Source organism: Rhinoderma darwinii, chromosome 3, assembly GCF_050947455.1.
Source record: "Rhinoderma darwinii isolate aRhiDar2 chromosome 3, aRhiDar2.hap1, whole genome shotgun sequence".
Taxonomy (NCBI): domain Eukaryota; kingdom Metazoa; phylum Chordata; class Amphibia; order Anura; family Rhinodermatidae; genus Rhinoderma; species Rhinoderma darwinii.
Window position 1 is genome coordinate 9,070,296 of NC_134689.1, and position 12,877 is coordinate 9,083,172.

General features: G+C 45.9%; 2 protein-coding genes across 2 annotated transcripts; both read right to left on the minus strand.

The window, feature by feature from the left end:
- Positions 1-711: 711 nt before the first annotated feature.
- Positions 712-2,040, minus strand: LOC142748545 (E3 ubiquitin/ISG15 ligase TRIM25-like). Its single transcript, XM_075855610.1, has one exon. The coding sequence runs from the start codon at positions 2,038-2,040 to the stop codon at positions 712-714; it is 1,329 nt and encodes a 442-aa protein (XP_075711725.1).
- Positions 2,041-5,371: 3,331 nt separating this feature from the next.
- LOC142748668 (E3 ubiquitin/ISG15 ligase TRIM25-like) lies at positions 5,372-7,701 on the minus strand. Its single transcript, XM_075855836.1, has one exon. The coding sequence runs from the start codon at positions 7,690-7,692 to the stop codon at positions 6,082-6,084; it is 1,611 nt and encodes a 536-aa protein (XP_075711951.1). The 5' UTR covers positions 7,693-7,701; the 3' UTR covers positions 5,372-6,081.
- Positions 7,702-12,877: the final 5,176 nt, after the last annotated feature.

Here is a 12,877-nt window from a genome sequence, read left to right on the forward strand (position 1 = left end):
AGGACTTGTTCTAGGCCCTGCTCTCAATAGCAACCAATCATAATCCAGCTTTTATTATTCCTGGACAGTTTGAGCAATGAAAGCTGAGCGCTAAATGGTTTCTATGGGTAAGAAGGACGGTTTTGATCAATTGAGGACCAGTGTATGAGCTTTGGCCGGAGAGTTCCTTTAAATACAGCTCCGGTATCATTTCCGGTACAATCCTGTGTAGCAGGTCACATTGTTTGCTTTTAGGGCTGAACACATTCTACTCCATTATTTTACACTTGCCAACTTTTGAGAAGCAAGAGATGCCAAGAAGCGTTGTGCAAAATGTTTAACATCTGCCCCGCCCATTTATATAGGACACACCCCCAACCTAAAGCATTTGAATCCCAAGTAGTACGTATGGTCCTCTTTATAACACTCTCAAATGAATACAGAACCCAGATCCCTGAACATATATAGACCCCAGACAAGACCGCCTAAACTAATATAGACCCCAGACCAGACTCTGCAGAAACTCACCTCCGTATTCCTGCAGTTTACAGTCCTCTGTACTCCTGGGTGCCGCTGCAGACGACCCCTGATGTTGGTCTGGTCGCCTATGGCAGTGCCCGAGGATGAAGAGAACTAAGCTGCAGGAATAAGGGACTCCGACCGCTAAGTGTCCCTTATTTCTTTATAATTGTTACATCATTACTTGGCACCATGTTCATCTCTTTGCAGGCGTCACTTTTTCAGCCAGTTCTCCCATGTTGGCAGAGTAACATCTGGGATATTACTAAACAAACCTTTTTTCTTGGACCTAGATGGAGTAAATGGACTCTCAAAAACCAGAAATGGCTCCTGAGCGACAGATGGTGCAGGAACGGGCTGTGCCCTCTGTGGTTCTCTGGAATGGAATAAGCTCCACTTCTCTTTCTCACCATGAAATAACCGATGTATTGGCAACAAGCTAAAGACTGAGGCTTTGTCTTGTTCCTCAGGCGCCATCTTTGGATCGGTTATATCATCAGATTTCTTCTGCACGTGAAACATTTTCTTTACCCCTGATACAATATCATCTAAGTCTCTGTGTAAAGTGTCAGAGATCAGACCTTCATCCAGATCACTTGCAATATGAGCCATCGCATCGCCTCCTGTCGTGACGTCCCATCGACTCCTGCTGCCCGATTCTCTTAAGAAAGCCAGTGAATCTTGTAAATTACAGGCCATCTGCAAATGGCGGATCTTCTCCGTCAACTCCTCTGTCTTCATCTCTAGGTTCTTGATCAGATCCAAGACTGACAGTGACACCTGCTCATCCTGCCTGGAGATCTCACTCAGGATTCTCTCCTCCAGATCATCCACCCGTCTCCTGAGGTCTCGAAACAGGACCGTGACTCTCTCTGTTAAACAAGCAGTTTTACCTTGTGCTTCTCTTTTGTGATCCTGGAGACTCTGGACTCTTTCCTCAGTCTCCTCCCTCTTTGTGGTCAGTTCCTGCAGAACATTCCTCAGGATCTCTTTCTTCTTCTCAGAGGCCTCATTTAGCATCTCCACCTGGTGTCTTCTGTGCCCACCAAACAGGTAGCAGGTGGCACAGACAGGTGTAGCATCTTCAAAGCAGTAATACTCCAAGAGCTTCTTATGGATGGAACATTTTCTGTTCTCCAGGGAAGTGCTGGGTTCAGATAAAACGTGTTCTGCTGCCTTGCTGTGAACTCTCAGGTGTTTATCACACAGAGAAGCTTCACAGTGTAGACAGGATTTAACAGCAGGTTCAGCAGAGTCCACACAGTAAGTGCAGCAGATCCCGGTCTGTTCTTTATCTGGCTGAGTAAACAGGAAATTCCGCACTATATTACATAGAGTTATGTTCCTCAGCAGTGCAGGCCGCTCCCGAAACTCTTCTCTGCATTCAGGACAGGAATAAAGTCCAGACTCGTCCCGTGTATCCAAGAACTGATCAATACAGACCCGGCAGAAGTTGTGTCCACATCTCAGGGTTACAGGGTCTCTAAAAATGTCCAAACAAATGGAACAGTCCAGCTCGTCTCTCAAAATAGCAGATGCCATGGCTGTCAGCGTCAAGGAAAACACCGTACCTGCCAGGTGGCATACCTTATGCCACGCCTGGTCTAAGAGTGTTTTCCAAATAAACATTGACTTTTGTTCTGCGCTCGCTCTTACAGGAACAGTAAACCTGTTTGTCAGCCTGCAGAATTTTCCTGTAAATATCTTGCCGAGAATACGGGTAATCATTTCCTCCAATCCCCTGCATTTGGGCTGGCAGGCAATAGAGGAGGGGGGCACAGTTTAGTGTCCCTGGTCTACTATTGCAACAGAGCAGTGGGGGAGGGCTCCTGCTACAATCAGTTGCCTTACAGCCAGCAGCAAGTTTGTGAGAAGGAAGGAGGGGGGTGGCTGATGGTCCCTACATTTAGTGCTTTTCTTTAGAAAACAATTATTTTCTGATTTTTCTTTTAATGTGTATATGAAATTTCCTTAATCCCACATTTGATGATCCAGAATTCCAGCACAGAAATGTAATTTATTGTAGCATTTTACAGTAGCAGATTTTGTTTGAACATTTTATCATAGGATTTTAGGTGAGTTTTATATACTTTTTATGGCCATCTGATAATCCAGAATATCTGGCAATACACTGCTTTCATTGATGCTGGGTTAAAGGAATTTATTACTACTAAACCAACAGGTATAATCTCATCAGACAAAAGGGACAGCGACAGGATTAATTCTACTAAACCACCCAAGTCACTAGGGACATAGAGAATGCTAATCCTAGTGGATCCTCAGGAGCATGAACAGCTCTAATTCTTTTGGATCATCAGCTCTAATTATCTTTTGGACATCTCTAATCCTACAGGATAACTAGGAGCATGGTCAGCTCTAATCCTACTGGATCACAAGGAGCATGGACAGCTCTAATCCTACGGGATCACCAGGAGCATGGACATCTCTAATCCTACGGGATCACCAGGAGCATGGACATCTCTAATCCTACGGGATCCTCCAGGAAGCATGGACAGCTCTAATCCTACTGGATCACCGGGAGCATGGACAGCTCTAATCCTACTGGATCACCGGGAGCATGGACAGCTCTAATCCTACTGGATCACCAGGAGCATGGACAGCTCTAATCCTACGGGATCACCAGGAAGCATGGACAGCTCTAATCCTACTGGATCACCAGGAGCATGGACCGCTCTAATCATACTGGATCACTAGAGACATGGATAGCTGTAATCCTATAGAGCTCTAAACCTACTGGAACCCTAGGACAAATTAATGATGGTCAACAGCAAAATATACTGCTACAACCCATCGGGCCACCAGGGACATGCACAGTGGTAATCCCACTAAACTACCACAGACAAATAAAATCCACTGTGCAGAAAGTGTGTAGATTGAGACAAGGTTGGCAGAGTCATCTCATTATCATTAGAGTGCAGGATCAGAAGTGTCATCTCATTAGAGGCTGGGGAGTTAATTATAGATGACAGTTCTGTTGTAGACTATTTGTACGGACATCTAATGATTGCACACAAGACATTCCCTTTAACCCTTTAGTGACCAGCCTATTTTAGGCCTTAAACGGGTTTTCCACCTTCTGACAACTGATGACCTATCCACCGGATAGGTCATCAGTACATGCTCTGTGGGGGTCCGACTCCCGGACCCTGCACAGATCAGCTGGTCTGGTGCCTCCGTACACCAGACGTACAAGCCGGAAGCAGTTAGCTCCGGCCACGGAATAGAGGCCGAGCTGCAGTACTGTATTCAAGTGAATAGGAGCGGACCTGCAGTTCTGCATCACGGCCGCTGTGCTATGTACGGAGCCAACTGCTTCCGGGCTCCGTACATAGCATTACGTGCTACAACATCCAGTAGCCGCAGGCCACCGGATCTGCTTATCGGTGCGGGTTCCTGGCGTTGGCCCTGCACCGATGACATACCATATCAGCTGTCAGAAGGTGGACAACCCCTTTAATGACCAAGCAATTTTTACAGTTTTTCCATCGTCTCAATCAAAGAGCTATAACTTTTTTTTTTTTGCGTCGACATTGCTGTATAAGGTCTTGTTTTTTGCGGGACAAGTTGTATTTTTTTAATAGCACCATTTTGAGGTACATATAGTTTATTAATTTACTTTTATTAACTTTTTTTTTGGGGGGGGGAGGATAGAAAAACAGCAATTTCACCATTTTTTTGCGTCCTAAATTGACGCCGTTTACTGTGTGGTATAAATAACAATAATATTATTCAGCGGGTCGTTACGATTGCAACGATTCCAAATTTGTATATATTATGTTTTACTACTTTTACACAGTAAAAACACCTTTTTTCAAAATTATTTGTTTTTGTGTCCTTATATTTGAAGAGTCATAACTTTTTTATTTTTCCGCCGATGCAGCTGTATGAGGACTTTTTTTTGCGGGACAACTTGTAGTTTTATGGGCATCATTTTGGAGTACATGCGACATTTTGATCACTTTTTCTAAAAAAAAATTTTAAGGTCGGTTGCACAGAAATCAGCAATTCTGCAATTGTTTTTTATTTTCTTTTTTACAGCATTCGCCGAGCGTGTTAAAAAACATAATAGCTTGAGGTTACGGAGGCGGCGATACCAAATGTGTGTAACTTTTTTACCTTTTTTTTGTCTTTTTAATAAAAGCAGTTTGTAAGGGGAAAAAGAGGGTTTTTAAAAAATTTTCACGTATTTTTTTTTATCATTAACGTTATTTTTACTTTTTTACTAGTCCCACTAGGGGACTTCACTATGCGATCATCCAATCGCTTTTATAATACACTGCAATATACTTCTGTATTGCAGTGTATTACTGCCTGTCCTTGTAAAACGGACAGGCATCTGCTAGGCATGACCTAGCAGGCATTAACTAAAGGCAGACCTGGGGGCCTTTATTAAGCCCCCGACTGCCATAGAAGACTCCTGCACCCTGCGATCTTATCGCAGGATGCCGGTGGGGAGAGAGACGGCGCTCCCTCATTCACTCCAAAACCACTCAGATGCGGCACTCGCTACTAAGCGCCGCATCTGAGGGGTTAAACTGGCGAGATCGATACTGGTATCGATCTAGCCCATTCAAGCAGGGATGCCCCCAGCGATAGCAGAGAGCAGGGAGACTGAACTGCTCCCGGCATGGTTTATTTATTCCAATGCAGCGCCGTGAAAAGGTGTATGCATCGGAATAAAGCCCGATAGTGGCCGCCGTGAAAAGGCGTATTGGCGGTCACTAACGGGTTAAGGAGCACTTACCCTGTACTTGTGAAATTCTTATAATAGACATGAAAAAAAATCTGACACAGATGATATAATAAAATGTCAGCAACACATTTATAATTGTAATATTCATTTTATGTCCAACCCCAAATGTAACAATGAAGGTATAACAATATTCCCATCATTCACATAATCTCATGGAAGAAAAGTACCTCATGTTGTCAAGTGTGTCTCAAATCAGACCTTTAAAAGGGACGCTGAAAGAAAATATTTCTCGCCACTAGGGGAGCTCACTGCATACTGATTTATTATTGCGTTCAATTGGAGCTGTATATAGTGCTCTGCGGTGAGCTCCCTCTAGTGGCGGCTGCGGGCAGTCAGAATTATATCACGTTACTTCATGTGTTTTTATAAGAAACCTGGACCGATTTTGATTAAATAAAATCCAATTAAAGGAAACCTTTCTGGCCCGAGACCCCCACCATTAACCCCCCTTCATCATCCTAAACTACATAAATATAATTATATCATATAAAGTATTAACCACTAAACCACCCTAGACCTTTAGGCACATTTTTAACCCATTTATCACCCAAGACCACCTGAGATACTAGATAAACTGCTAAACCACCATATATTACAGGAATACGATCACTAGCCACTAAACCACCCTCTGTAAATATGTGTGATGAAGTATATGTAGGAGTGGGAGGGAGGAGAGGTTTGCCATATCGGTCGTTGGCACTAACCCACTTGGAAATCCTGAGTTTGTCCCTGTAGTGTTGCGGCCAAGGGCACCCATGTGAACACATCCGGGGACAGCAGTATCTTCTTACATTTCGGGTATAAACACACTATAAATTATCCTTCTTCACATTTGTGGCCTCCGTAGATGCTCCAAATCCAGATTTGGAATTGTTCCTATTTGAGTCTGACCTCAATCTAAATCCTTTAAAATTCGGCATGAAATTCTTATTATTTGTACTCGCAGGTTTAGCATCCTCCTTCCTCGCATATGTGGCAAAAATAGCGGATCCAAGCGGAAGTTTAGAATTGTCGATATTTTGATATCTGTCATGTGTAAGTTTATACGTAGGAAAGTTATACCGAGGTGACCCAACACCAGGGGCGGCAACCTCATTCTTCACTTTTGTGGCCTCTGTATACGGTACAATTGTAGGAAACTTAAACTTAGGTAATTTCACATCATCCTTCTTTACATCTACATATGAGGCTTCAATAAATGATCCAAATCCATGTTTGGAATTGTCTGTGTTTTGGTTTACCCCTGGATTAGGTAACACTGGCACTGGACCGTTTCCATCAATAAGCCGTTCAATTTGTGGAAATCCGAAAGGTATAAATTTACTATTGTCGATACCGTGATCTGCAAACATTTTCTTTTTGCTTGAACCAAATTCAAGACTAGACTTTGCTTTATTGACAATGTCTAGTAATCCTGCGTGTATTATGTCGGAGATGAAACCCAAATCTAAATCATGGAGCTGTTTATCACGTCTCCCCGTGTCCTCATCCCCTCCCCCCTCCTCAGGATCACACAAGTCACATGTGTCTGGTCCCTGTAGGACAGTCAGTGGATCAGTCATGTTACACAGCTCCTCAATGTGTCTCATCTTCCCAGACAGCTCGTCCTTCTTTATTTCCAGCTGCTGGATCAGAGCGGAGAGTGAGAGTGACTGTTCCTCCTCCTGCCTGGAGATCTCACTCAGGACCCTCTTCTCCAGGTCATCCAGCCGTCTCCTGAGGTCTGTAAACAGGGCAGTGACTCTCTCGGCTTCTCCCGCTGCTTTTTCTTGATCTTTTCTCCAGCGATCCTCCAGACTCTGGACTCTTTCCTCAGTCTCCTCTCTCTTTGTGGTCAGTTTCTGCAGAACATTTCTCAGTTTCTTCTTCTTCTTCGCAGAGGCCTCATCCAGCATCTCCACCCGGTGCCCCCGGTGTTCTCCGACCAAACTACAGGACACACAGATACAAGCAGCGTCCTCAATGCAGTAATATTCCAGGATCTTCATATGGACAGAACATTTCTTGTTCTCCAGGGAAGTGCTGGGTTCAGTTAGGACGTGTTCTGCTGCCTTGTTGTGAACTCTCACATGATTATCACAGAGAGAAGCTTCACAGTGCAGACAGGATTTAACAGCAGGTACAGGAGCGTGAATACAGTAAGTGCAGCAGATCCCAGTGATCTCCTCCTGACGTGGCTCAGTTGGCAGGAAATTTCTCACGATGTTACATAGAGCTATATTCCTCATCAGTGCCGGCCGCTCAAGAAACTCTGCTCTACATTCAGGACAGGAATAAACTCTACACCCGTTTTGTGTAAACAGGACCTGATCAATACAGGCCCGGCAGTAGTTGTGTCCACATCTCAGCATTACAGGATCGGTATAAATGTTCAGACAGATGGAGCAGTCCAGCTCGTCTCTCACATCAGCGGACGCCATGGCTGACAGCAGTAAGAAATGTGAGAAATTTACTGAAGCAGGGAGTGTTCAAGGAAACTACTAAAACATAAAACTGCACATAGCTTCCTCTTCTCTACTTAAAGAGACAGAAACTTTCCTGAACACCTAAACAGATGACACAAAACACAACTCATTTAATAGGGTCAACCCACTTACATGACATCACCAAGCCCCCGTACTAACATTGGTAGCTGCTCAGCCCTTGTCAAAAACTACACAACTACTAAAGCTTCACTACAAACCTAAACTTTCAGGTGTTACTCGAGGTAACCCCCCCCCCCCCCTCCAATATCCATCTCCCCACATCTCACACGGGTCCAGGAAGTTGAGATAGGATCTTCATAAGCCAGGATTTCTCTAGCAGGAGGGATGTTGCTGGCTCTCATGGATAACACTCTTTCAAACGGGGCCCATTGGCTGGTGGCTCTCTCAAAAGTTCAGTCGTTTGGCAGCAGCCCCCTAGATTTAGCACTAGACGAAAAGCAGTCATCAAAACTCATCTTCGTAAGGAGATGCTCAACGTTCAAAAAACAGATTGCCCCGACTCTCCGCAAGGTCTTCTCCTGCAATTGACCCACCAGTCTCTCTTCTGGCAAAACACACCACTCTGCCCATGGCACACACCTTCTCCTTCCAGGATAACAGAAACAGGAGGATGGAGTTCCTCGCAAAACCCTGTTTCGAGGGCTGCTGGCTCAGCTCTGCGGCCGATGTTTGAGTCCTCTTGGGTGAGCAGGTCCACAAGAGAATGAGCATAAAAGCTACATCTGCGAGGCTTCCTTATTGCAGATTAATGGCCCGTTCTTCAGGAATTTTTGCGGCTGAAAGGCTGGTCAGACGACGCAGCCTCCAAAGTAGGCTCTTACCTCAGCAGAATCTCGCCATTTGGGTGCCCACCTAGATGAGATTATCTGAGAGGCCACAGCGGGTAAGAGTTCTCATCTGCCATAAAACAGGTCTGCTCTGTCAGCCCATCCAAAAAAGGGACAGACTCAATTCTGTTCCTTCCGCCGCTTCTCGAGCCCATGGCCTGCTCACCAGAGCTTCAAGACCAGATGAAGAAGCCATTATTCAGAACATGCCCCTCCTGGCACCTTTATCCACATACCCCCAAGACCACTTCCAACAAGTCCAGTACTGCATGAAGGGCCATCCCACTCAAACTGTCCCAAGCTACCCTGGAAGGATGACTCTTGTGTTTCGTGACGTCTGACTGTCACGCACAAAGTCGTCTCCACAGGATACAAAATAGAGTTTGCTTCTTGACCACCAAATCGTTTTATTCTCTCAATATCACCAACATCCTCTCCTAAAGCTTCCGCCTTCTCCCTCGGGGAGTGATCGTACCAGTTCCTTGCCAGGAACACTTCCAGGGTTTGTTTTCAAGTCTCTTTATGGACCACAAAAATTAAAAAGGTACAGTTCTCCAAGTATTGGACCTCAAAACATGTCAACAAGTATAACGCTACAAACTACAACGCTTCCGGATGAAATCCTTTAGGTCAGTAATCTCCTCGATCGAACAAGCAGAATTCCTGTCCTCGATGGACATCAAATCAATTCTGTCCCCATCTCGGTTCTTACTTTTCCTCAGGCTAAAATTTTCCTCTCACAGGAGAAGCTCCACTTTCTTCAACAGTAGGTCCGGTCTCTCCAATTTCTGATTTCTATTCGGCATGTCATGAGGGTTTTGGGTCTTCTAGTCTCCTCCATGGAAGTGATTACATACACTCAATTTCACACCTGCCCTTTTCTGTGGGCTGTACTGGCTCATTGAACAAGCCCTTGACTTTTCTGGATCACCCTATTCTTCTACCCTTGTTAATTCAACAATCGCTCCGGTGGTGCCTGCTTTTCCCCCAAACTTACTCTGGAATGCTCCTTCCTTCCTCTCAAGTAAAAGGTCCTGATGATGGTTGCCATCCTCCTGGGTTGGAGTCCTTGAGTTTGGAATGGTTCAATGTGTATGGTCATCACAAAAGTCATCTCTCCCAATAAACATTCCGGAAATTCGGGACATTCTCCTTATCCATCGACACTGGACACCTCTTCTGGCGGGTTCTCCAATGAAGGTTCAAGCGGTCAATATGATGGTGGTCACCTACCTCAACCATCAGGACGGTGCCCACAGCCCCACAGTCAAGGCATCCTGAGGTGGGAAGAAGCAAACGTGCCAGCTCTATCGGCAGTTCACATCCCAGGAGTGGACAACTGCATAGCTGCCTATCTCAGCCAAGAATGCTTCAATCTGGGCAATAGGGACCTTAATCTAAAGATGCTCAAAGAAATCTCTGCCAGACGGGGTCTTTAATGGCATCCAGACTCAATCACAAACTACCCGCGTCCGGGGCTCAGGATCCAAATAGCGCTGTTGATACACACTCCGGTCATTCCGTGAAACCGATTCCAGCTCCCATACACCTTTTCTCAAATAATCAAGGTCAAAATCGGAAGGCATACCGGTAATTCTCCTCGCCCCCGATTTTCCCCAAAGGGCCTTGTACGCCGACCTGGACACATTCATAGACGACACACCCTGGCATCCTTCCCTCCAACACGATCTTCTCTGTCAAGGTCCACGATTCCATCTGAATTTCGTTATGCTTCGTTTAACGGTACGGCTGTTAAAGGCGCCGTACTAAGAGTTGGGGGTTTGAGTGAGTTATCCAAACAATTATGAAGGCTAGGAAGCAAAATTTACCACAATACCTGGAAAGTCTCTCTCTCTCGTTCCTAAAGCAGGTTCTGCATGTAGGCCTTGCCCTCAGCTCCCTAAAGGATCAAATTTCCGCCCTATCGGTTCTCTTTTAGTGCCCCTGGCAGCAAATTCTCTTTTTTGAAGGGAGTAGAATGTGTGATTCCTTCCTACCACAAAACCACCGTAAAATTGGGGCCTTAACCTGGTCTTTGAGGTGCTGTAGGCTTCCCCATTTGAGCCTACCTACAGCATTATGCATCGTTTTTTGTCTTCGGGTAGCCATCACCTCCATTCGGCCCGTCTCTGAATTGGCAGCCTTATCTTGCAAGTCTCCCTACTTGGTTAAACACGGAGACAAGGTGGTGCTCAGCCCAGTTCAATCCTTCCTGCTAAAAGTGATGTCAGCATTCCACCTTAATAGGAGCCTGTAAAAACCACGATAAACTGCAATATATTAGTATTGCTGTATATTGGGCAAGCGATCCAACGATCGCTGGTTAAAAAAGTCCCTTAGGAAAAGAAAACTACGTTTCCCCCAAAAGCTACGTTAAAAAAAAAATTGTACTCCCCGTGAAATCCCTTTCTCGTTGAATTTATTGGTGGACATAGCACCAGGAGTATATGCCCCTGCCACTAGGAGGCTGACACTAGGAAAAAACGTGTTGGCTCCGCCTAGTGGGCTATATGCCCTCCTGATACACCACGCTACTCAGTTTGTACCAGGAGCAGTAGGAGAGCCTAAAACAAAATAACCAAAATACCAACATGTCCCGGGAAAAAAAAACAGAACCACCTGGGAAAAACAAGAACAATCCACAAATAAGGATAGGACCTGTGTCCCCCAATGAATTCAACGAGAAAGGGATTTTACAGTGAGTACAAAAATCTGATTCTCGTTAAATCATTCATTGCGGGATACAGCACCATGGGATGTTCTAGAGGAGTCCCGAAAGGTGGGCAGAAAAAAAACCACAACTATGGGAACAGTCTAACTCACAGCTGCCTACAACACCATACGAACCAGACTGGCATCTGCGGAATCCAATGATTGGATCTACCAGAACCTCGTAAAAGGTATGAACCGAGGCCCAGGTAGCGGCCTAAGAAACCGGAGAGGCCGGACCGCCTAGGACACACCAACCGCCCGCATCGATTGGGCAGTGACCCAGAAGGGAGGATCCCTACATAGTAGGCCTCCTTGATAGCCGGCTTAATTCACCTGGAAATGGTTGCCTTAGAGGCCAGGCCGCCCTTACGTGGGCGCTCCGGAAACACAAAAAAAAAAGTTTACTCCGTAACAAAGATAGATTCGGAGTACTCGGACCATGTCCAGCCGGTGCAGAGAACGCTCCCCCTGAGAAGGGTTGGGACAGAATGATGGCAGAACAATGTACTCGTTGAGGTGGAAGGAAGTACGGAACTGGTCGAAGTACCCCCTTGTCCTTATGGAAGACCATGAAGGGGAGTCTGCAAGATAAAGCAGCCAAATTCAAACAACCTGAGGATCGAAGTGGTGGCCCTCAGAAAGGCAACCTTCCAGGACAAGACACGGGGCGAGAGACTTCCCGCATCGGTTCAAACAGTGATGACTGAAGAGCGTCAAGGACCATGTTGAGATCCCAGGGCTCCAGAGGAGGACAATACGGAGGGGCACAATAGGCGACCCCCTGCAAGAACGTTTTAATTGGAGCACGGAAAGCCAGTGTGCGCTGAAAAAGAAATCGACAGAGCAGAAATCTGACCCTTCAGTGTCGCCAGACTAAGTCCCTGTTCCATACTCACCTGAAGTAAGGACAGGATGCGTGGGGTAGAACAGCAAAGGGAGTGGAAGTGTCAAAGCTCACAGCACCTGAAATACACCCACCATGTGGGGTGGTAGATCCACTGGGACTGAGGCCTCCGAGCCTTAATCATGGTCAGAAAAAACGCGAAACCTTAGAAAACAAGCAGCCGCGCTGTCGAAAACTTAAACAGCTATGCAGTCTAAGTAGGACGGAACGGAGAACCTTGGGAAAGGAGGTTGTGCCACTCAGGGAGAGGCAAAGGAACCTCTGCAAGCAGGAAGAGGACCTCCACCAACGACCCCCCTGAATTGAAGTAGGGCCATGAGAACCGCCACGACTTTGGTGAAAACCCTGGGTGCCGTGGCCAAGCCAAAGGAAAGTAACACAAATTGGAAATGGTCGGAAACCCACTACAAAGCGAAATAAACGCTGGTAAGACCAAGCAATGGGTATGTGAAGGCAAGTATGTTGACTGAAGACAGGAACTCGTGAATTTCCAAGGATGCCGCGACTGAGTGCAGAGATTCCATACAAAACCTGCGGACCTTGACATTCTGATTGAGGCACTTGAGATTCAGCATAGGACGAAGGGAACTATCCTTTATTGGGACGGTAAAAAGGTTGGAGTAGAAGCCCTGGAACTGCTCTGGGACAGGGACAATAATCCTCTACTTGAGGAGAG